Here is a 25,277-nt window from a genome sequence, read left to right on the forward strand (position 1 = left end):
TATATTTACCAATGGGGAAACATACAAAAAGGAGAAAAACCTTAATCCCTGTTATTCACCAAAAGTTCATTTAACATTCTTAAAGGTCTCTGTTCCCACCAGAGTCCTCAAACTGAGTTCAAAGCCTGTGCAACAATCTGGCCACTGAGTCCGTTTTGCTCTAGAGATGCATTGATGTTTTAGAGGAATGAATGGAGAGATTTTCAGCTTCTGCTGGATTTCTGGGAGAGCACAGATGGAGAAATTCTTTGGGTGTGTTATTATCTGGAATATTTAGTTCATGCATTAATAAGGAATTGATTATTTTTGTTAATATGGAGTGGAGTTTGAGTGCAATCGTGGCAGAATCATCGTAAACAGGGCAACAATTAGAGTGTTGAGAGCTTTTCTCTATTACTTTGTTTGCTTTCCTGGGTGGCAAGGTTGCTACATCCTAAATGTTCTGTCAGTTAAGTTGCTAAATAATTTGTGGGATCAAGAGTGGAAGGTGGGTGTTTCTGGAGAGTAATAATCAGAAAAGATGTCAAAAATGATAGCAAAAAAGATGTCAAAAAAGATAGCAAAAAATATGTCAAAAAAGATAGCAAAAAAGATATTAAAATATATTAAAATATATCAAAAAGATAAAAAAGATATCCAAAAGAGATTTTAAAAATTAAAAATAAAAATAAATATATAAAAATACAAAAATTCTATGGAAAGAGACCAATATATATAGAAATATATTAAAAATATATCAAAAATATAAAAGATTTATCAAAATATATCAAGATATCAAAAGATACCAAAAGATATCAAAAGTATATTAAAAATATAAAATGATATATAAAAATATAACCAAAAATATATCCAAACCAGACAAAAATAGATCAAAAGTATGTCAAAAAGATATTTAAAAATAGATATTAAAAGTATGTTTAAGAAATGTATCCTAAATTATTTCTGAGCAGTTGAGCCTTAGTCTAATGTAAATGAGAGGTTTTAGGTCCATTTAAAAGAGAGCTTTAGACATCTGAGTCACATACCTGCTCCAGACAAAGTTTCCCAGCAGGACCAGTGAAATGAGCTGAAATGTTCCCAGCATTATTTTCCCTCCTCACTTTTCTCCTTGCTAATTGCACTTTCCAATTCCAAACTGAAGCTAAGCTTTTCGAAGGGAGGGCGAGCAGATGTCTGACCTACGGTGTGGAGCGTGAGGAGCCGGATAGGTGCCTGTCTTACCTCCTCAGACATCAGCCCGTTGGTTTGTAGCTGGTGGTTCTCTCTTGTGTTTTTGCACTGTCCAACGTGTGCAGGATCTGCATTGGTTGAGTGCAGGAAGGTGTAAGGGAAAAGAGCAAAGGAGAGCTTTGCAAAGAAAAGTTTCCTTCGCTTTCCAAGAGCCGACACAAAGACGCTCCCTTCCTCCTCGGAGTTTCCTGACCCGCTTTGTGACCAGCCCCTTGCAGACCAGCAGAGATGTGTTTGGGTTTGTTTTGACTTGGCAAACACACAAGGCAGGCATTCAGAAGCCCCCACATTTTGTGTATGTGCATTGGAGGCTATTTTACCAGTAAAACTAACATTTTGACAGCGCCCCGTTGGTAGCCTTCACGTGCCAATGTGCCGAGAGGAAAATCTCCTGCCTGCCTCGTTTCTTGCCATTCCAGCAGGCTTTCCACTTTGGGATATTAGAGAATAACCTGGAGTGATTTGCATAAGATCCAGCACTGTGCTAAAGGAGTAAAGCAAGGAGGAGTTGGGAGTTTATTCCCTGGAAGCAGACGTCGGTATGCGCGCACCAAGGCGAGGGAGAAAGCTTTGGGCTGGTTAAGCGTTGGCATGCTGCTGATTTTTCTTTTCTTCTGTATCTTCTGTCTGTGGCTAAATAATCCTGAAGAAATGTCTTGTTAAAAATGTTAAGATTCAGGAGTGAGATCTTGAAAATACCACAGTTGAGATTCCTGTGTGCCCTTGGATATCACTGAGTGCGTCGGTGGGGAGTGTTAGTTATGGACACATCTCATTTACGGCGGGGAGCAGGTAGTGTACCTGTGGGAAGAGGAGGGGTAGGGAATAGTGTCCCTGTCGATGTGGGTGATGAGTGCTGGAGTTTGCAGAGTGTGTAATGCTGGCATCAGGAGGAACTGTGACTTCATATTTATGGCCTTCATCAGCTTCTCCTCCTTGAGGGAGTGTGCAGGAAAAGAAAAGGCAGATTTCTGCTAGTGCTGAGGTGGCTGACTATATACTTACTGCCAGTGAGCAAAGACTGGAAGGACATTAATTCAGACAGTGGGGTACAAATTAGTGGTAGTGAGGCTAATTAGCACTTTGGGAAGTGTTCCTGCTAATACTGTAAGTGGTTTATGAATTTACATTATTTGTAAAGCTAAGCAGGATGCTCGAGCTGAACCAAAGCCATAAACTCAGTAGCAGAATTTTATTAGGTGGAGCTTTATGATCTGTCCTGCACAGAATATCAGAGATCCAGCAGTAGAGAGGGAAGCAGGAGATCACTGCTCTGGCCTCCAGAATGTCAGCTCATAAACAGACTGCTTCAGCCTCTGCCCAGCAATCCTCAGCTGTCTGATCCCTTGCTCGGGACACTGATAAGTAATTCTGTGTTTGTGTTTGTAAGGTCTTCTCTTGCTTTCTAACACCATCAACATTTTAGCTGTTATGATTATGATTATAATTATGATTATTATTATTATTGTTGTTGTTGTTATTGTTGTTGTTTTTGTTATTATGTCTGATTCTATGATTATCACCATTGCTATTCTCATCATTATTATCATCATCATTATGATTACCATAATCATTATCATTGCTGTCATCATTACCCTATATTATCATTATCATTATTAACCTTTTCTCTTGCCCTGAATTAGCCAGACCAGACTCTTCCACGTCACAAAGCAGTCACTTTTTGTATGGCTGAGGCAGAAGGGAACCATTTTGATTTCTCAGCAGGCTGCTGCTCCTGGGGCACGTTTTCCATTCCTGACAGACCTTATCCATGTCTGGGGGTCTGCACGTTTGGATCTCGACCCTAAGCCAGAGCTTGCTGGAATCACTTCAGGAATTGTACAGCAACCTGACTGGAAAGTCAGGGAGCTTCAGTCCTTCTATTCCTTCCCGTGTGCTCTTCAGGCTGCAGTTTGCTTCCCTGCTGAGGGCTCGCTGCATGTAAACCAGCACTGGGGTGAGGATACATTAAGCAGAGTCTCAGATGTGTCACTGTGGTGTGACAAATATTTAGCTTTCCTAGCAATCTTTGGTTGTTTGGTTAAATGTGCTCTTGGGAAACCATCTTAACAGACAACAAAATTCACATCAGTTATGTGAAATGTGGCTGCTCTTTGACTAAACGAGGAGCTCAGATCCAGTGTTCTTCCAGGGTAGGTGAAGCTGTGAGGCCTGACAGTTCCCCTGCTTGCCATCACGTGCTGGGAGAGCTCCTTCCAAACGTTGTTGAACTTAAAAGAAACAAACACAACTTCCTCAAGAGGGAGAATCACAACATGTTAGGGATTGGAAGGGACCTCCAGAGATCATCCCCCCTGCCAGAGCAGGGTCACCTAGAGCAGATCACACAGGAACACATCCAGGCAGGTCTTGAATATCTCCAGAGAGGGAGACTCCACAACCCCCCTGGGCAGCCTGTTCTGAGCATTGCCAAGGGGTCTGACTGGCAGCTTTCATTAGAACTCCACCAGAACAGGTGAACTCTGCAGGGTGTTTTGATTGCTGCTAATTAGATTATTTCACTTAGGGCTTATCATGACAGTGTTTTGCTGTCACATTTATACCTGGGAGCTTGAGCCCCCGAGCTGTTTGTGTGTCAGAAGGAAAAGGTCTTTCAAACAGACAGGGATCAGACTGTTGCAGTTTTACTTACCAGCTTCTATCCTCTGAAATGGCCTTTCAAGGAAACAGAATTACTAATGAGTGAAGAAAATAGTTGCACATTTTTAGGGTGTCTGGTAGTGACAGGACTGGCAGGAATGGATCCGGGCTAGAGGAGGGGAGATTTAGATTAGACATCAGGAAGAAGTTGTTCCCCATGAGGGTGGTGAGAGCCTGGCACAGGTTGCCCAGGGAGGTGGTGGAAGCCTCCTGCCTGGAGGTGTTTGCAGCCAGGCTGGATGTGGCTGTGAGCAACCTGCTGTGGTGTGAGGTGTCCCTGCCCATGGCAGGGGGGTTGGAGCTGGCTGAGCCTTGAGCTCCCTTCCAACCCTGACAATTGTGTGATTCTTCTTCTAAATTAGCTGAAAACCAGAGAGCAATAACACAGCGCAATCACTGTGCAAGTCATTAATACATCAGGAGCGTGTGTGCAGTTCTAGGCATGCAAACACTTTTTTGCATTAAAGTGTTGACCTTTTCTTAGGGCAGAGTTTGAGAGCAGAGCACCATCTCAGTCTGATCCTCTTCTAGATTTGTCTCAGCTACTTTCATCTCAGACAACTTCAGACCCTGCTTCATGGCATTTCCCTCTCCATTGGGTGCTGTGTCAGTCCATCCAGCTCTGGACAGGGCATCAGTGCTTGAACTTGGCCATGGTGGAGATGTGTGGTGGTTACCAATGTGTGCCCAAAAGTACAAAGAAAATACTCTCAGGACTTTGCTGGGTCAGTAGCAGCTTTGCCACTTGCAGATAGAAGCTGTCAAAATGCAGGAAGATTATAATCAAATCCTGCAAGTGTCCTACAGGTAAACAGGAATCTCCTGTACCCTTCTGTTTAACTGGGAAAATGTTTTGCAAGTAAGGAGATTAATAAAGTAAACCCAAAGTAAATAGTGAGGAAGTTATTTGCTGGATCATTTCAGTTGATGCATGTTATCTGGAGTGTATTAGATGATTTGGGTGTGTTGACCCAAGTAGGGCTGCAAGCTTCTGCATGGTAGAAAGTTAGAGCAGAGATCACGCAATCACAGAATGTTAGAGGCTGGAAGGGACCTCCAGAGAGCATCCAGCCCAACCCCCCTGCTAGAGCAGCATCACCCAGGGCAGGCTGCACAGGAAGACATCCAGGTGGGGTTGGAAAGGCTCCAGAGAAGGAGATTCCACAACCTCTCTGGGCAGCCTGCTCCAGGGCTCTGCCACCCTCAATGTCAAGAAATTTCTTTTCAAGTTCTCTGTTCCTGCTTGTATCCATTGTTCCTGGGCTTATTCCTGTGCACCACCCAAAAGAGCTTTGTCCCCCTCCACTTGACACCCAGCCCTCAAATATAGATAGCTATTGATCAGAACCCTCTCAGCCTTCTCCAGACTGAACAGCCCCAGGGCTCTCAGTCTCTCTTCACAGGGGAGATGCTCAAGTCCCCTGAGCATCCTCCTGGCTCTGCCTTGGCCTCTCTCCAGCAGGTCTCTGTCTCTCTTGAACTGGGAAGCCCAAAACTGGACACAGGATTGCAGCTGTGGTCTCAGCAGGGCAGAGTAGTGGGGTAGAAGAGCCCCCTTATAATGCAGGGCAAGAGAAACACAGGGTTCTTTAGTGCTGCACTGAAATAATTTGCAATATGGTTTCAAATCCCCTTTGGAACAGAAAAGCTAAGGGTTCTAAACTAAGAATTATCAAATAGTAACCATGGGGCAATGGATATAAACTCCAGCACAGGAGGTTCCACCTCAGCACAAGGGGGAACTTCTTCCCTGTGAGGGTCCCAGAGCCCTGGAGCAGGCTGCCCAGAGAGGTTGTGGAGTCTCCTGCTCTGGAGCCTTTCCAGCCCCATCTGGATGTGTTCTGTGTGCCCTGTGCTGGATTCTATGGTCCTGCTCTGGCAGGGGCTTGGACTGGAAGATCTGCAGAGGTTCCTTCCAACCTCTAACATCCTCTGATCCTGTGAACACAAATGTTTGTATCAAGAGGATGGTGGAGGAACTCCTGTGGTTGAAACCTAACCCCGCATAACAAGCTAGAGTTCTAAAGAAGGCAGGTAGCTGATTCTTGAGACAGGTGTTTAGCAAGGTGCCATCTCCTGAAATTCAGATTGCTTTTTAGCAGATGGCTTTCATTACCTTTCACAGCTGAGAAGTTCTTGATGATCTCCAGAGGTCCCTTCCAAGCCCTAACATCCTCTGCTCCTGTGATCCTGTCCAAGCTGAGGCTGCATTAGCACAGGAAGAGAAGGTAGCAAGCTTGGCAGTGCAACCTGCCAGGCTCAGAACAGATGGGCTGCTGGGGGGCTGCTGCTCTCCCAGTGGCATAACTCATGGTGGGGGATAGTGGCAGTGACAGGTTTATAGGAGCTGGTGGTGCTGCCCCTGGGGCTCGCTGTCAGGATGATTCCTGTAAATGCTGTGGGTGGGTTCCGGTGAGTAAATGGTTAGTAATTTACTGTGACCCGCACGAAACTATTCCTGGCTTTGAGTTTACTTTAAGGGATGGTGCTCAAAAAATTCCAACTCCTGTCTGATTGACACTGAAATGCTCTTTACATGAAAGCTTGTTTATGGGCAGTGATTCCTTTGACAGATTTACAAGTGTCTGTGGAGCTTTAAAAGACTATTGCCCAATAGGCATTAAGTGAGAGCTGTTCTGTTTTGTAAATATTTTCACTTATATTGGGGATTTTTAAGGAACTTTCTGAGCCAAGTACTGCATTAAATCCACAGACAGTGGCAAACTGATAATCAGCACTTTCCAGCTTGGTTTTAATGCTTTGCTAATGGTTTCCATGTCTCTGGCCAAGCTCTGCAGTGGGTGAAGCACGATGTACCTCCAGCAATTTGTAAGGGCTTTCAAATCCCCACTGCACACTCAGAGCTGCTAATTTTAATTTGGCCAGAGCTCATGGAGAAATAAACAACTTCCAAAGCAGCAGATTGCACTGAATTGCACCAACCTACAGTGCATACCAAGGAAGTGAACCAGAGGTTTCTTACAGTGAGAGAGAACTTGCATCTGTTGGAACTCAGTAATGCTCCAACAGGTTGTTTATTGTCTCAGATGACCATTTTGGAATGAGAGGCTGTGTGCTGTGTGCTGGGTGTCAGAATGCCTTCAGACCTCTCACAATGCCTTCAGACCTCTCACAGTGCCTTCAGATTCCCCAGATTTTCAGAATCCTATCCTATCCTATCCTATCCTATCCTATCCTATCCTATCCTATCCTATCCTATCCTATCCTATCCTACCCTATCCTATTCAGAAAGCCTTGCAGAATTTTTTCCATAGAAGGAATGCAGAGTAGGAAAGGGAAAATGTTTCTGTTGTAATGAATGGGATAAATCAGTATTAGAAATTCAGGGAATAATCAAATGGTTTGGGTTGGAAGGTACCTCCTATGGTCATCCAGTCCAACCCCTTGCGTTCAGCAGGGACACCCTCCACTAGATCAGGTTGCTCACAACCTTGTCCTTGACCTTGAATATCTCCAGGGATGGAGCCTCAACCATCCCCCCAGGCAACCTGCTGCAGTGTTCCAGCAGCCTCCTGGTGCAGAACTTCTTCCTCACATCCAATCTCAGTCTGCTCTGCACTCATTTCAAACCATTGTCCCTGGTCCTGTCCCTGCAGGCCTTTGGGAACAGTCCCTCTGCAGCCTGCTTGGAGCCCTTCAGGTCCTGGCAGGCTGCTGTTAGGTCTGCCTGGAGGCTTCTCCTCTCCAGGCTAAGCAGCCCCAGCTCCCTCAGCCTGTCCTCATACCAGAGGTTTCCCACTCCCTTGGTCATTTTCATGGCCTTCCTCTGGACCCTCTCCATCAGCTCCATTTCTCTCTCTTGCTGAGGGCTCCAGAGCTGGATGCAGCCCGGCAGGTGAGGTCTCCCCAGAGCAGAGCAGAGGGGCAGGATCCTCTTTCTCCATCTCTGGCCACACTGCTTTGGAGGCAGCCCAGGCTGCCCTTGGCCTTCTGTGCTGCAGTCTCACACTGCCTGCTCCTGGCCAGCTGCTCCCCCACCAGCACCCCCAAGTCCTTTATCTGCAGGGCTGCTCTGAGCCTCTTCATCCCCCAGCTTGGATTGATGTCTGGGATTACCTCACACACCACAGCATTTTTAGCAATGAAAAAACATCAGAGCAGCTGCTGGAGCAGAACTGTCCAGGTTTGGGGTTTTAATATATGATTTTTGACAGGATTTGGTGACTTTATTATTTTTTTAAAGCAGTATATTCCCAGTACATTTTTGAGTGAACAACCAGGACTTAGGAAATTCAGTGTATATTAGTGATCAGAAACCTTGATAAGAGGTTGTGTAGGATTGAGTCTGGTCCTAGAGTTGTGTGGTAGCCTTTCATCAGCATTGCAAATCTAGGATGACAAAGAATGTGTGGAGTTGTAGCTGCCATTTTCACCAAGGCCTTGGATTTAGCCCTGTCAGGACTTTTGTTCCCCTCTTCAGATGAGTCTTTATTTGTGTTTGATTTGTGATTCCTTTGAATATGCTTCCACCATTCTTTCACAGGATCAGAGGATGTTAGAGGTTGGAAGGGACCTCAAAAGATCATTGAGTCCAAGCCCCTGCCAGAGCAGGAGCAGAGAATCCAGCACAGGGCACACAGAACACATCCAGACAGGGCTGGAAAGGCTCCAGAGAAGGAGACTCCACAACCTTTCTGGGCAGCCTGCTCCAGGGCTCTGGCACCCTCACAGGGAAGAAGTTCCTCCTCATATTGAGATGGAACCTCCTGTGCTGCAGTTTCAATCCAAATCTATTGCCCCTTGTCCTATTTCAGGGTGCAACTGAGCAGAGCCTGTCCCCTCCCTCAGATATTTATATTTATGCAGCCCTTAGCTATTGGTAGACATTGATCAGATCCCTCTCAGCCTTCTCCTCTCCAGACTGAACAGCCCCAGGGCTCTCAGTGCTCCATCCAGTCCCTTCAGCATCCTTGTAGCTCTTCCTTGGACTGTCTCCAGCAGATCCCTGTCCCTCCTGAACTGGAGAGCCCAGACCTGGATGCAGTATTCCAGGTGGGACATCACCAGGGCCAAGGAGGAGGAGAACCTTCCTGGACCTGCTGGACACACTCTTCTGGATGCCCCCCATTGGCCTTCTTGGCCACAGGGGCACATCCTTTGCCCTATCCATCCCTAGGCAAATTTGCTGACGTTCCAGAGCTCTTCCACCTAAGAGGTTTGTCGTCCCAGCCATCATTTTCAGCCTGAAAGATGTATTTGCTTTGTGGTCCCAGCCATGGTTTTCTTCTAGGTATTGGGCAAGGAATCATTCTTTTGCATGGGACACTTCATTATTGAAGAGACAGCTGAGACCAGAGAGATTTCAGCAAGGATGCAGCATCTCTTGAGAGTGCAGTTCCAGCTGCAGCTCAGGACTGCCTTCAGCCAGAGTCTCCATACCTGTGTCTTGTTTTTAACATCAGAAGGCAGATAAATGCAAGTGTCGTTCAAATCCTTCAGTGCAGTTGACTTTAACCAGAAGGAGTTAACCTCCACTTGCCCAGGTGGGGTATTTTGTTTGTTGGTAGACCAAAAGCATTGGTTATTGAGTGAGGTGGGAGCTAAATCCAGAGGCAGTTAGAGGAGGATCAAGCAGCCTAGGGCAGATGCTTTGCCTTTGTGCTTAGCAGGTTTGCATTTCATCAGCTTCCATTAGCTCCACGCTTCAAACAGTCCCAGAGCCCTCCAGCCTGTTCTGGCAGTTATCTGAAAGAACTCTGGGTAGTAAACTGCTGGATTTTTTGTTTCAGATAGCCAGCTTCTAGATAAATAGCAGCAGAGAGAAGCAGCCAGAGGTCTCTCTGTAAGGCTTTCTGATAATGGAAATTCTCAAGAGGCTGCCAGCATTTATTTCACTTCTTTTGTCTCCTCCAGTTTCATTGTTTCAAGCTGACTTCAGCAGTCCGTGCTGGTGTCTTATCTCATCATCAGCTCATCTCATCATCAGCTCATCTCTAGACTTGCAGCATTTTCAGCAGCACCTCTGGTTCACTTGCTCTGTATCACCTCTCTCTCTTGCTCTTCTCTTCTGTGCCTCCACCTTGCGCTGCCTTTCCCCTCGTGCCAAACACTGATCTCCTTCTTAAGGATTCCCTACCCAAATCAACTCTGCCACTGCACAGCAGTGCAGCTGCTTCTCCAGACTGGCCAAGAGTTCAGCTTTGCTGGAGGGGTTGTGTGTGTGCTATCTTCTTAATTTAGAAACAATATATCCTAATCTTGGTCCTTTAACTAAGTGGGACATAGCCCAGGAGCCTTTCGAAGTCTTGTGCTCTTGAAGCTTGTAGGGAGTACCTAGGAAGCTTTACTCCAGACAGTGCATTATCAACCCCTGAGGGGAGACCTCACTGCTGGCTACAACTACCTGGAAGGAGGCTGGAGTGGGGCTGGTGTTGGTCTCTTCTTACAAGTAACCAGCGATAGGATGCAAGGAATGGGTTGGAGTTGTGCCAGGGGAGGTTTAGGTTGGACACGAGGAAAAACTTCTTCACTGAGAGAATGGTGAGGGGTTGGAAGAGGCTGCCCAGGGGGGTGGTGGAGTCACCATCCTGGAGGTGGTCCAAGAAGCTGCAGATGTGGTGCTTCAGTGGTCATGGCTGTTGGGTCATGGTTGGGCTGGATGATCTTAAGGGTTGGGTGTTTTGTTCCCCAGCCTTAGTGATTCTGCAGGTCTGTGGTTTTGTGCTGATGCACATTCCTGGACATCTGCTTCTGAATGGATGTATGCAAATAGATTTGTGTCAGAGAATGATAAAATCATTATTATCTTGCAATCTTTGCAGCCTTCCATGTGCATTTCACAGTGACTGTGTGCATTTCATAGTGACTCTGTGCATTTCATAGTGACTGTGTGCATTTCACAGTGAGTGTGTAGCCCAGTGCTTGAACATCACTTGTGCACTAACACCTGTGCCCTTTTCTCACTTTATAGACAACAAGATCTCAGTGTTGCCTTCCACAGTTATCCAGGGATTTATTTAAACACAAAGCAAAACCCCCAACCTGTAGCTGCTGCTTTCTTCTAACTTCCAGCCAGAAACTTAGTACTTTCTCAGTTGTTTTGCTAGATGTCCTCCCCACCCCCTTGCAGCTCTACTGAGTCTGTCTTCTTCCCAAGCACAGTGTTACAATTTGCTGGAATAGCTGCAGAAATCTTCTCATTCCCCAAATACAATTGCTAAGTGCACATAAATTTGATTCAGTGCATGACAGTCATGGAAAGTTCAAGTTGTTAATGGTAAGAGGCTTGTATCACAAGCAAATAATCTTTGGAAGTTGTGTAAACTTCCCTGGTTTCTCACTTGTTTTGCTCAAGCTGATTTATTAAACCCACATCACTAAGCAGCTAATCAAAGCCTCTCTTCCCCAGTCTGTGGTGTTTAAACTCACACTCCCTTCTGCTTGCTATCTGTCATCCAAACACCCACTAGGGATGGGTTGGACTTGATGATCTGGAAGGTCTTTTCCAACCTGGTCTGGTCTCTTCTCTTTTCTCTTCTCTTCTCTTCTCTTCTCTTCTCTTCTCTTCTCTTCTCTTCTCTTCTCTTCTCTTCTCTTCTCTTCTCTTCTCTTCTCTTCTCTTCTCTTCTCTTCTCTTCTCTTCTCTTCTCTTCTCTTCTCTTCTCTTCTCTTCTCTTCTCTTCCTCTTCTCTTCTCTTCTCTTCTCTTCTCTCTCTTCTCTTCTCTTCTCTTTCTCTTCTCTTCTCTTCTCTTCTCTTCTCTTCTCTTCTCTTCTCTTCTCTTCTCTTCACCTTGCAGAGGTCTTTCTCAGTTTCGTCTTCGCTGCAGGTTGCAAGACTAGAGGTTAAAGATCAGCTGAAGCCTGTAGCTCAGCCCATCTTGCCTAAGTTCTGGAGCTCCTTACTAATCATAGAGGATCAGAGAATCATAAAATGGTTTGGGTTGGAAGGGACCTTAAAGATCATCTAGTACCAACCCCTCTGCCATGGGCAGGAACACCTTCCACTAGCCCAGGCTGCTCAAGGCCCTGCCCAACCAATAGCATAGGACAATGTCAGTAACTCAAAGGCACTGAGCAGTGGTTCTAAAACTAGGTCTAACCAACAAATAAAGATGGGGAAGGAGCTGTATCTCTAACCAGCACCTCATCTGCAGCAGGCCCTGACACACTAAGCAGTTCAAGGCTTCATTTGAGTCATGTTGTTTGGTTTTTTGCAGCAGCATGTATTGCATACAAAAACATTTGATTATAACCAAGTAAGGAACAAAACAACCTCTCCCCACATGGCATAGAGCTGAAGGGGGCTGCAGGAAAGCTGGGGAGGGACATTTTAGGGTGTCTGTTAGTGATACCACTAGCAGGAATGACTCCAGGCTAGAGGGAGTAGGAATTAGATTAGACCTTACGAAGAAGTTGTTCCCCATGGGCATGGTGAGAGCCTGACACAAGTTGCCCAGGGAGGTGGTGGAAGCCTCCTGCCTGGAGGTGTTTGCAGCCAGGCTGGATGTGGCTGTGAGCAACCTGCTGTAGTGTGAGGTGTCCCTGGCCATGGCAGGGGGGTTGGAGCTGGCTGAGCCTTGAGGTCCCTTCCAGCCCTGACAATGCTGTGATTCTGTGACATGAATTCAGCATGGCTTCTAAAAGCCTCTTTGCTTAGTGCACTTCTGACCACCCATAGAAAGCATCTAGTACTGCACCTGCCTTAGAGGGAGTGTGAATTTGCAAGCGAGTCTCAGGTTTTAAAAAGCAATATTATAAATGTCCCAGGCTCACAGGAGGTCAGGGGTTGGAAGGATCATTGAGTCCAAGCCCCTGCCAGAGCAGGAGCATACAATCCAGCACAGGTCACACAGAACACATCCAGATGGGGCTGGAAAGGCTCCAGAGGAGACTCCACAACCTCTCTGGGCAGCCTGCTCCAGGGCTCTGGGAGCCTCCCAGGGAAGAAGTTCCTCCTCATGCTGAGCTGGAACCTCCTGTGCTGCAGTTTCCATCCATTGCTCCTTGTCCTATCCCAGGGTGCAACTGAGCAGAGCCTGTCCCTGTCCCCTCCCTCCTGACCCCCAGCCCTCAGCTATTGATAGCCATTGATCAGATCCCTCTCAGCCTTCTCCTCTCCAGACTGAACAGCCCCAGGGCTCTCAGCCTCTCCTCCCCAGGCAGTGCTGCAGTCCCTTCAACAGCCTTGGAGCCCTCCCTTGGCCTCTCTCCAGCAGATCCCTGTCCCTCCTGAGCTGGGGAGCCCAGAGCTGGATGCAGTATTGCAGGTGAGGCCTCAGCAGGGCAGAGCAGAAGGGACTTTTCTCCCTGCACTGCAAACTTGCATTAACATGACATTTTAATTACAAGCTCTCAACTTCTGTTGCCACAGGGCTTTATTCATTTCTACTGCAACAAATTGATTTGTGTCACAATGTTAGCAATATTTGTGGCATGCAGCCACACTTCAACTCCTGGATTGAGCTGAAAAAGAAGTTTCCATCTGAATTTAGCTGCTTGGAAATGAGAAAGGTGAAAGGAAGTCTTACAGTAGTTGGTAAATTCAGTTGCTGAGCAGAAAGTGTTTGCATACTGGTTCCTAACAGTCTCATTTCATCTTTAATGTGGGATGCAGGACCTGGTGAACTCTATTGGAGGTTTTAGGAGTGGCAGAATTGGCTGGCAAATGACCTGGAGTTTTTAGAGGTTGGCATAGCATCAGGTCTTAAACTAACAGATAGGTTCAATTGTAAACAAATTGTTAGCTTGTTACAGGCTTCTACTATTTCACATCATGGCCTGGAGCTGGAATGCTTCAGTACAGCTGAATTCCTGCATCTGTGTTCAGAGAAATCATTGAGTGGGGGATGTCTGGCACTGGTTGATTAAAGTCAGTCCAGGGCCAAGGCAGAATCCAAGTGCAGAGCTTTCAGTGGGATCTAGAATTTGTGTCTGAGGCAGGCTGTGTGAGTGGCAGGTCTCAGCACACAGCACACACTCATTGCTGAAGACAAATTCCACTCTACAAATGGGTACAGAATTTTCTTTGGAGGCTAGGCCAAGTACTGCTGGGTTTTGTGGTGATATGGTGGCTGGATTCTGTATTTGCCCAGGGAGGTGGTTGGAGCCCCTCCCAACACTGGAGTTATTCAAGGAGAGGCTGGACAGGGCTCTGGGTAACCTGATCTAGTAGGGGATGTCCCTGCTGACTGCACAGGGCTTGGACTGGATGAGCTTTGGAGGTCCCTTTCAACCCAGACCATTCTGTGATTCTATGACTGTGATTCTGTGATTGTGATTGTAAGATTCTATGATTCCATGACTCTATGACTCTGTGATTCTATGATTCTATGATGTTATGATTCCATGACTCCACGACTCTATGATTCTGTGGCTATGACTCTATGATTCTAAGATTCTGTGATTCTAAGATTCTGTGACTGTTTCTATGATTCTGACTCTATGGCTCTGTGATTCTCTGATTCTGTTTCCAGTTCCTCTAAAGGCAGTCTAGGTGACTAAGTGCACTGCAGGCTTTCACACTCTTGCCATCCACTTCTGCGAGATGAATCGTGCCACAAATGTCTCTCCACTTCTTTTGCAGCCTCTGAAAAGCAGATGAAGTTAGTTTGCAGAGAGTCTTCTGAGGAGCATCTCCAGCCTTTCAAGGAGAAATTAGAAGATTTCTTCCACAAAGGTAATAAATTCTGGAGTAGTAATAATAATAATAACAACAACAACAAGGCTGGGGAGGGGTCTGGAGCACAGCCCTGTGAGGAGAGGCTGAGGGAGCTGGGGTTGCTTAGCCTGGAGAAGAGGAGGCTCAGGGGAGACCTTCTTGCTCTCTCCAACTCCCTGCAGGGAGGTTGTAGCCAGGTGGGGGTTGGTCTCTTCTCCCAGGCAGCCAGCACCAGAACAAGAGGACACAGTCTCAAGCTGTGCCAGGGGAGGTTTAGGCTGGAGGTGAGGAGAAAGCTCTTCACCGAGAGAGTCGTTTGCCATTGGAATGTGCTGCCCAGGGCTGGATGATCTCTGGAGGTCCCTTCCAACCCCTAAGGCAGTGTGGCAGTGTGGACTGTGCCTCAGCAGTGAGGAGTTAACTGATAGTGCTGAGCATCCCTTGAGCATCTGCTTTCAGTTTTGTTTGTTTAAAAAAACAACAATCAAATATTTGTGGCTGGTTTAAGCAAATGTAAGAAAAAAAACCACCCTAAATTTGTCTATTATCTTTCTGCCAGCTCACAGCAAGTAGCCAAAGCTCAGCTGCTTCTCTGAAACTTCTGGCTGGAAGGGAGGCTTGAAGCTCCTCGATAGGAAGGGGTTTTTCTCACACACCACTGCCCATCCTTTTTAGCCAGTGTGGAGTTGGAAATACTGTAAGGGGGAAAAAAAAAACCCCAACACACACACAAACCCAAAACCACAGCCAACCAAAACCCAACCCAAACCACACAAGACAGTGATTTGCTTCAGCTGAGCTGTTTAGGTTTCCTAATTACAATTAATAGCAATTAAAGCTGATACGTGCTGGGCTGTAGCAAGCAACGCTGGGAGTGTTGTGGAGACTGACATTCTGAAATGCTAGAGGGGATAAACTGTACTCCTGCTGAGGTCAGAGCTGCTTTGTGTAACTGAGTGCAGCGAAGCCTGCTGCCTTCCACAGGCAGGGAGGAGCCAGAGCCTTTGGGTTCTGTTCCCAGTTTAGCTCCTTGACATGTGGTGCTGGAACAGTTGGGCTGAAGCTCTCTTTCAGAAAGCCTTTCACTGCCCTGGGAGGCAGAATGTTAAATGGTGATGCTTGCTGGGGGGCTGGGTTGGTTCTTTCTGGGTTTTCTTGGAGTGGAAGATAATCTTTGCTGAGTGCTCTGTGATTCCCACATCATCAGTAAACTCTGCTGAGGACTCAGTAGATTTTTTTCCCCTTTTGCTTTTTGCAAAGGGATTAATTATTCTCAAGGGGGAAATAAACTTCAGTAGATTGAAGAGACCTAATTGTGGCCTTCCAGTGTCTGAATGGGCAGGGGAGGGACTTTCTAGGATGTTGGTGGGGGATGGAGCAAAACTAGAAGTGGAGAGATTGAGATTGGCTGTGAGGAAGAAGTTGTTCCCCAGGAGGGTTGTGAGAGCCTGGCACAGGCTGCCCAGAGAGGTGGTGGAAGCCTCCTGCCTGGAGGTGTTTGCAGCCAGGCTGGAGGTGGCTGTGAGCAACCTGCTGCAGTGTGAGGTGTCCCTGCCCATGGCAGTAGGGTTGGAACTGGCTGAGCCTTGAGGTCCCTTCCAACCCTGACAGCTCTGTGATCCTATGTTGTGTGCAACCAATTATATTAGTTTTACTGTAATGTGGAGCTTGAAAATGCCTAGAAATGAATATCTGCTTCCCTTGCTTGGGGTTGGAATTGCTGTGTGGGTTTGCTCTCAGGGCTGCATTCATAATGTTTTCCATTTCAATTGCCATGATAGGCAAAAAGAGCTTTGAAATCATGAAATTAACAGTTTGGAAGGCTCATTCATTTATTGAACTCTTGCTCAGATTGGCTTAGAAGGAAACTTCTCCTTTGATACACAGCTGGCTCACACAAAAATACATCAGAAGAGAGAGATGAATATCAGAAAATAAACAAAAGGAGCAAAGAGTTTGGTTTCTGCATCTGTGAGCCCCACTAGCAGGGATGCTGGCCAGCAGGCACTGGGGGGAGGTTTTCATGGCATTTTTTATCCTCCTTGTTCATTCTATCAAGAAAGAAACAGGGAACTAAATCACAGTCTCACAGAACATTAGAGGCTGGAAGGGACCTCCACAGATCATCCAGTCCAACCCCCCTGCCAGAGCAGCATCACTCAGGGCAGGCTGCACAGCAGTGCATCCAGGTGGGGTTGGAAAGGCTCCAGAGAAGGAGACTCCACAACCTCTCTGGGCAGCCTGCTCCAGGGCTCCATCATCCTCACTGTCAAGAGGTTTCTCCTCATGTTGAGCTGAAATCTTCTCTGTTCAAGTTTATATCTATTGTTCCTTATCTTATTGCTATGCACCACCCAAAAGAGCTTGGCCCCCTCCACTTGACACCCAGCCCTCAGCTATTGATAGACATTGATCAGATCCCTCTCAGCCTTCTCCTCTCCAGACTCAACAGCCCCAGGGCTCTCAGTCTCTCTTCACAGGGGAGATGCTCAAGTCCCCTAAGCATCCTCCTGGCTCTCCCTTGGACTCTCTCCAGCAGGTCTCTGTCTCTCTTGAGCTGGGGAGCCCAGCACTGGACACAGGATTGCAGCTGTGGTCTCAGCAGGGCAGAGCAGAGGGGGAGCAGAACCTCCCCAGCCCTGCTGGCCACACTTTTCTTGCTACCCCCCAGGATGCCCTCTTGGCCCCCAGGGCACATTGCTGTCCCATGCAGGACTTGCTGCCCACCAGCACTCCAAGGTCTTTCTCCCTGGAGCTGCTTCCCAGCAGGGCAGCCTCTGACCTGTCCTGGTGCCTGCTGTGATTGCTGCATTAAGGCTCCAGCCTTACTAAGACTGATTTGTGTTTTGCTGCTTGGCTGTTTCATGTAGCTTGTCCAGCTTAAGAAATGTGGGAATCCAGAACACAGATGCATGCAGGAGCTTGCAGAAAATCTGATCCCAAATTTGCCTTCACTGGTTCCAGGTCAGAAAGTGCATTAAAAAACCCTTTAATCTGGGCTTGATTTCCTCCCTGACATACTGGAATGTGCAAGGCAAAATCTTTGTGCTTCCTATCAGAGCAGAGCTGCCTCTTCATTTCTCTCAGAACAAAGCATCTTGGTGGTGAAAACTTTGCTGTTAAAGGAATTCATTTAGTTTACAGCAGGGCCTTGGAAGGGAGTGTCCTGATGTCAGGCTTTGAAAATCATTGCTAGTGGAGAGCCAAGCTCTGTGGGAAAGGCACATGGTGCACTCAAGTGTCCAAGGTAGCAAGCAAGCTGGAGAGGGAGGGATTTCTCACATAGAGTGGATCTGCTGAGGCTGATCCCACAGTAAAAGAAATTTCCCTGTGTTTAGAAGCCTAGCACTTAGGAATTCATTAAATTCATTGCTTTGTTACAACTGCTGTGAGGCTGACACTGCATAAACCATCAGCACTCTGCAGCCGTGGGACTGCCCAGAGCAGGGCCATGGAGCAGGCTGATCCCCGCAGCGTGATGTCAGCAGGCAGGGCACTTGTTCAGACAAGGTTAGCAGCCACATGGAAAGCAGCAGTAAATCTGATCTTCTGCTGGTGAGTGATCCCTTCTTCATGGTTGTAGCCAGGCTGCAGTAGCTGCTTGGGCATGCAGCCAGTCTGTGGTGCTCTTTAATGCACTTGTGGTGCACAATCGGAGCTTGGATCCACATCTCCTCCTGTGCCTCTTAGAATGCACCATAGGCTGTGAGGTGGTACAGTGGGAAAGGAAAGGAGAAGCAAATGCTGTCCTGGTTAGCTCTCTTAACTGCTTTCTGCTTGGTATTGCCCTTGGGGGAATTGTACCAAGAACTGAGAAATGTCCTGAAAAAACACAACATTTACGGAGCCAGAAATGGATCAAAGCTGCTGCACTCCCTGACATAAGCAGGGGGAAGAGGGCACCTCAGAGCTGCCTGCCAGGAGCTGAAGGGATCCTGCAGGAAGGCTGCAGAGGGACTTTCCATCAGGGGGTCTAGAGACAGGCCAAGGGGGAATGGTTTGAAGCTGAGGCAGAGCAGGGTCAGACTGGAGCTGAGGAAGAAGTTCTTCAGCAGGAGGCTGCTGAGACTCTGGCCCAGGCTGCCCAGGGAGGATGTCATAGGATCACCTGGGTTGGTAGGAGCCTCTATAGGTCATCAAGTCCAACCCCCATGCAACAAGCAGGGACATCCTTCACTAGATCAAGTGGTCCAGAGCCCTGTTGAGCCTCACCTTGAATGTCTGCAGGAAGGGAGCCACAACCACCTCCCTGGGCAGCCTCCTGCGGTGCTCAGCCATGCTCATTGTAAAGAACTTTTTCCTAGCATCCAAGCTGAATCTGCTCTTCTCTAATTCTGCCTGCCTGGGGGTCTTCAGGGTCAGGTTGGATGAGGCCTTAAACAGTCAAGATCCTCCTCTAGACTTGTTCCAACAGCTCTGTGTCCATCCTCTGCTGGGGATACCAGGCCATTGCTTGTTGCCATCTTAAGTTGGTTTTCACACAACTTTGTTTCCATTTCCTTCCTCCACATGCAACAACTTCTTGAAACAGCTTTCATGCAAGAAATCTCTGCCACTTAACTTCTCTTTAGCTCTGCTGTAGTATATTTCACCTTCAGTTTCTTTGTTGATTGTTTTCTACTTGCTCCTCCTGGGTGTACAAATGTTGCATCTTCAGTGTTGCCCTTGTGCTATAGTTGCTCAGACACAGTGATTTGTTGTCTTCATCTAGTAGCACCTGGGGTCCTAACCTGGGGCAAGCAACCTTCCTGGCTTAATTTACATCCCAAAATGTATTTGGAGTGTAGGAGGATGAGAGTAGCATTTCATACCTTACAGCAGGCAAATCCTTTCTCTCTCCAAACTCTGCAGCTCCCAATCAAAGCAGTCAGTGAAGTGTGAGGCAGGATGCTCGTTGCCATTCAGTAGCAGTGAATCAAAAGGCCAAAGTACCCCAAGGCACTGCTGTCAGTATTATCAGTGCCATTTTCACAACAGCTCCTGCACCTGGGGCACAACAACCCCAAGCAAGGCTCCAGGCTTGGGGCAGTGTGGCTGGAAAGCTGCTGGCAGAAAGGGACCTGGGGGTGCTGAGGGACAAGCAGCTGAACAGGAGCCAACAGTGTGCCCAGGGGGCCAAGAAAGCCAAAGGTCTCCTGGCTGGGATCAGCAATGCTGTGTCCAGAGGAGCAGGGAGGGGATTGTCCCCTGGGACTCAGCTCTGGGGAGGCCACACCTGGAGTGTTGTGTCCAGTTTGGGGCAGCTCAGTGCAAGAGAGATGTGGAGGTGCTGGAGCCAGGGCAGAGCAGGGCAAGGAAGCTGGGAAGGGCCTGGGGAAGAAATCTGCTGGAGAGCAACTGAAGGAGCTGGGGATGGTTAGTGTGGAGAAGAGGAGGCTGAGGGAGACCTCACTGCTGTCTACAACTACCTGAAAGGAGGTTGTGGAGAGGCTGCTGCTGGTCTCTTCTCCCAGGTAATTAGTGATGGAACAAGAGGGAATGGCCTCAAGCTGCAGCTGGGTAGATTTAGACTGGACAGTAGGAAAAAATTTTCCCATCAAGAGTGGTCAGGGACTGGAATGTGCTGCCCAGGGAGGTGGTTCCATCACCTGGCTGTGTGTCAAGGTGGTTTGGATGTGGTGCTTGGGGCTATGGTTTAGTGGTGAGCCTTGCAGAGTAGGGGTAATGGTTGGACTTGGTGTTCCCAGGGGTCCTTTCCAACCTGAATGTTTCTGTGAGTCTGTGATAATCATATTTCTTGTTCCTCTGGTGCTGCTGACAGGCCATACCATTGTGTCAATTTTAATACACTCTCAGATTAGGAAGAAATTTCTACTGCCACTTATTTCCTTTCCTAGCCTGACCACATTATAGTGTGGGGTTTAAAACAGATGTAGAGATCATCTTTGAAGTCCTTATTCATAGCAGTTTGGTATCAGCCCTGTAATGACTTCCCAAACTGCCAGAAAGCCCTGAGAAATGCTTAGAATTCTTCACTTGTGCCTTTTCTTCCCCCTGAAAAAATATATGAACAGGGGGGGAAAGGTAGTACTCCAAACCAACATAGAAACCAAAGTCAAGTGCTTGTCTTGCCACTACTGCTGTGCTCCAGCCCTTAACCTGCTGATGAGCTTATGGTACCTGTGCTGCTTTTTCTTTGTGAAGTTCTTCAGTGTTTTAGTGGTGAAGCAAGAAACTCCAGAATCATTTTTAAGAGCACTGAACTGTGGTAACAGCTGCCTTGAAAAATGTGGTCTGCAGACAACAGCAGAGGAGCAACAGCATTTGAAAGGAGGATGATTAGGGGACTGGAGCACTGCTGGTGAGGGGAGGCTGAGGGACCTGGGGCTGTTCAGTCTGGAGAGGAGAAGGCTGAGAGGGATCTGATCAATGGCTATCAATAGCTGAGGGCTGGGGGTCAGGAGGCAGGGGACAGGGACAGGCTCTGCTCAGCTGCACCCTGGGATAGGACAAGGAGCAATGGATGGAAACTGCAGCACAGGAGGTTCCAGCTCAACATGAGGAGGAACTTCTTCCCTGGGAGGGTCCCAGAGCCCTGGAGCAGGCTGCCCAGAGAGGTTGTGGAGTCTCCTTCTCTGGAGCCTTTCCATCCCCCTCTGGATGTGTTCCTGTGTGACCTGAGCTGGATTCTATGGTCCTACTCTGGCAGGGGGCTTGGACTTGATGATCTCTTTGGGTCCCTTCCAACCCCTGACATCCTCTGATCCTACAGTTGTCTGATTTTCTTGCCTGCAATTGTGAAGCTGCTCCTGTCAGGCAAAAACCAACAACCCCAAACCTCTCTGTAAAGATAACCAGTTCTGCAAGGCCCCAGGCTGCTGCAGTTTCTCTCTCCAGTCTGCATATCGAATTCTGAGTCTTCCTTTTGTGACTGAAAAGTATGAATATGAAGACTTTGGACTTCAAAGCTTTATTTTCTGTTCTGCTTATCATAACTCCTTTTTTCCCCCCTTTTTTTTCTCTCTTTTTTTCCCTTTTCCTCCTCCCTTCATTTGTTTTCACTGAGATGTTTTATTACCTCTGCCACACAGATGCAGTTCTCACATTAAACAGTGTGGGAGGAAATTTATGCCCAGTGTCAAACATGAAAAATATGTCATACTTCCTTGCAGTGATAATGTTTGCTTAAACCCCCTTTTTTATCCTTCCCAGCAATGACACTGCAGAGCAGGCAGAGTTTGTGTGCTGGAGCCGGAACGCTGCTTGAGATGCCAGCAGCAGAATGACTTTAATCTTTCAAACTGTTTGTGACACTCGTAACTGTTTTCATCACTCAAAGGGCCTTAGTATTTAAACAGATGAAAGAGTGATTTACATACACTGGCATCAGCCTGTGAAGCACAGAACCTTACTGCTGTGGCACTCTGAGATGGTGGAGTTAAGACAATAGCCTGGGTCTGCTAGGACACCAAATAAGGTGTCCTGGAATGTGATTGCATCCATATGCCTCTTAAGTGAAGCAATATTGACAGTGAGCTGATGCAAAGAGCAAGAATTTGCTCTGAAATGAGTGCTTCCTCCTACACTAGCACAAGAATTGCCAGCACCAAAGGCCTGAGAGTGGAAGGTAATTAAAACTGTGGCTTTTCAGGAAACTTCCCAATTGGTTATGTTGAAGCAGGTATGCATCAAGTTGCTGTCATCAGTTCCACTCTGGCATGTCTCTGGGGACACCTGCCAGCAGCCTGCCAGCACCTGAAGGGGCTACAGGAAGGCTGCAGAGGGACTGTTCCCAGAGGCCTGCAGGGACAGGAGCAGGGGCAATGGTTTGAAATGAGAGCAGAGCAGATTGAGATTGGATGTGAGGAACAAGTTCTGCAGCAGGAGGCTGCTGGAACACTGCAACAGGTTGCCCAGGGAGATGGCTGAGGCCCCAGTCCTGGAGATACTCAAGGTGGTGCTCAACAGGGCTCTGGAGAGACTGATCTAGTTGAGGTTCCCCCTGCTTACTGCAGAGGGGCTTGGACCGGGTAACCTTTGAGGTCCCTTCCAACCCAGACCATTCTATGCTTCTATGACTTGCAATAAAAATGGGAGGCTTACACTCCACTGGAATGGGTGAGTGTATCTTAGAAGGACTTGTAGCCAGAAATGCAATGTCATCCTTAGAAGACAGGGAAAGAACTCTCAGGGATGTGTTGTCTCTCTCAGTCCCCCCCAGCTTCTTTTCAGTTTGATTGTGTTATGCTGAGCTACTGTGGCTGCTGCAAAGTCACTGGAATTTCCTGACAGATAAGGTTCTCCTCTTAACAGCAGCTGAGCAGCACAATGCATGTCAGTGTTGATACTCTTGATCTAATACCAAGAAGTATGATGCACATGCTAGTTATGAAATCTACAGCTGGGATTGCTGCTACCCTGTGTGGAACCACTCTCAGCTCTCTGCAGTCTAGCACTGCTTTAACATTCTCTTTGAACCCTTTGTCTTCTGTTCAGTTCCTCTGCATTTCTTCCAGTTCCTGAGCCACAGGGTTCTAGAACAAAGGGAAAGCTGAGCCACAGGTTATATCAGAGAGCCATAGAACAGCTTAGGCTGGAAGAGATCTTAGAGCTCATCCAATCCAACCTCCCTGCCCTGGGCAGGAATGCCTCTCAACCACACCAGGTTGGTCAAGGCCACAACCAGCCTGGCCTTGAACATCTCCACAACCTCTCTGGACAATCCATTTCAGAGTCTTGCTACCCTTGTAGTGAAGAGTTTCTTCCTCAGATCCAATCTAAAGCTATTCTCCTTCAATTAAAATCCATTCCCCCTTCTCCTGTTGGTGGACCCTCTTGTAAGAAGTCCCTCTGCAGCCTTCCTGTAGGATCCCTTCAACTATTGGAAGGCAGCTCTAAAGCCCTCCTGAAGTCTTCTCTTCTCCAGCTCACTCAGGTTTTCATCATAGTAGAGGTGTTCCAGCCCCTTGGATCATCTTTGTGGCCTTCATCTGGACTTGTTCCAACAGATCTGTGTCCCTCTTACAGTGTTGGTTTCTCTCAGGGATCCCATCATGACTTCAGTTTATATAGCCTATGAGCAAGTGCTTACATAGATGGAAGATACCACTTCCAAGAAGAGAGTGCAGTCAAGAAGTGGAAGGGTTGGGTAGAAGATCTTAATGTACTTAATGAAGAGCTCTCCAAAGCCATTGCTACCTGCCATCACTCTGGGCACTCTCATATTGTTTGAGCTGTGTAATTTCACACCACAGTCTTAGGATGAAGCTTGGAAATATGCCTCACTGCTACCACAATGCTGGGAGCTGGGGGTGCTCAGCCTGGAGAAGAGAAGGCTCCAGGGGGACCTTAGAGCTGCCTGCCAGTACCTGAAGGCTGCAGAGGGACTGCTCCCAAAGGCCTGCAAGGACAACGGTGTGAAATGAGAGCAGAGCAGACTGGATGTGAAGAACAAGTTCTGCACCATCACAGTACCACAGTATCACAGTATATTAGAGATTGGAAGGGACCCAGTCCACCCCCCCTGCCAGAGCTGCATCACCCAGGGCAGGCTGCACAGGAAGGCATCCAGGTGGGGTTGGAAAGGCTCCAGAGAAGGAGACTCCACAACCTCTCTGGGCAGCCTGCTCCAGGGTTCTGGCACCCTCACTGTCAAGAAGTTTCTCCTCATGTTGAGCTGAAACCTTCTCTGTTCAAGTTTGTCTCCATTGCTCCTTGGCTTATTCCTGTGCACCACTGAGAAGAGCTTGGCCTCCTCCACTTGCCCCCCAGCCCTCAGCTATTGACAGACATTGATCAGATCCCTCTCAGGCTTCTCCTCTCCAGACTGAACAGCCCCAGGGCTCTCAGCCTCTCCTCCCCAGGCAGTGCTGCAGTCCCTTCAGCAGCCTTGGAGCCCTGCCTTGGACTCTCTCCAGCAGATCCCTGTCCCTCCTGAGCTGGGCAGCCCAGAGCTGGATGCAATATTGCAGGGGAGGTCTCAGCAGGGCAGAGCAGAGGGGGAGGAGAACCTCCCTGGCTCTGCTGGCCACACTCCTCTGGATGCCCCCCAGGACCCCCTTGGCCTTCTTGGCCCCCAGGGCACATTGCTGTCCCATGCAGAACTTGTTCTCCACCAGCACTCCCAGGTGCTTCTCCCCAGGGCTGCTCTCCCAGCCTGCCCTGCTGCAGGTTATTCTTCCTCCCCAGTCCAGTGCATTCTCAGTGATGCAGACTTTTCTGCCTGTGCCTTTCTGTGCTGTTTTTTGGGGACAGTTCTTTGTTGCTTAAAGAACCTTCCTTGCCTTTTGGGGTTTTTTTTCCTTCTCCTTTTCCTTTCCTTTTTTTTCATTGAAACAGAAAGGCAGCAAAGAAACAGATGTGTCCCATATAAAATATGTCATAAATCTTGTCTCACAAATTCTTTGCTCTGAACTTTCTGACAGAAACTGTCAAATCCCCACTTTTAATTCTGGTATAAAATGTTCACTTCTGTGTCACGGCGCCAAGCGCCATATGCTGGAATAAAGTCAGCAACCAGCAATAAAAAAGGAGAAGAGGGGGGGTGGGAAGAAAGGGCAACATAGGCACCTTTGAAAGAGCACAAACCATCAGCAGGCAGCAAGGTCCATATAAATCCACGGAGAATTAATCTCAGCTTTGCCACTATCCTGCTGTGCATTTACAACGAGGCTTTGCTCTCGACCACCAGAAGCGGCTGGCTTTGCAGGGGGAGCCTTGTCCTAATGAGGGGAAAGTGGAAGGAAAACAAAGCAGCAGCTTTTAAACTGCCCACCCCCCATCCCCTGGATCACCTAGAGGAGCGTGTCCTAGCGTGTTCAAACGTGT

The 25,277-nt window shown here is 47.7% G+C and overlaps 1 protein-coding gene across 5 annotated transcripts in view; it reads left to right on the top strand.

The window, feature by feature from the left end:
• The window catches only part of FMN1 (formin 1), a 191,262-nt gene that overhangs the window by 136,462 nt on the left and 29,523 nt on the right, over positions 1-25,277 (top strand). For all 5 annotated transcript variants that reach the window (XM_068162902.1, XM_068162904.1, XM_068162903.1 and 2 more), the window contains one exon: positions 14,436-14,528. In XM_068162902.1, coding sequence (XP_068019003.1) covers positions 14,436-14,528 — 93 coding nt within the window. The remainder of the gene's footprint in view (positions 1-14,435; positions 14,529-25,277) is intronic.

The sequence above is a fragment of the Melanerpes formicivorus genome, unplaced genomic scaffold (genome assembly GCF_026170545.1).
Source record: "Melanerpes formicivorus ecotype bairdi unplaced genomic scaffold, bMelFor1.0.p_v2 SCAF_68, whole genome shotgun sequence".
In the NCBI taxonomy this organism is placed as follows: domain Eukaryota; kingdom Metazoa; phylum Chordata; class Aves; order Piciformes; family Picidae; genus Melanerpes; species Melanerpes formicivorus.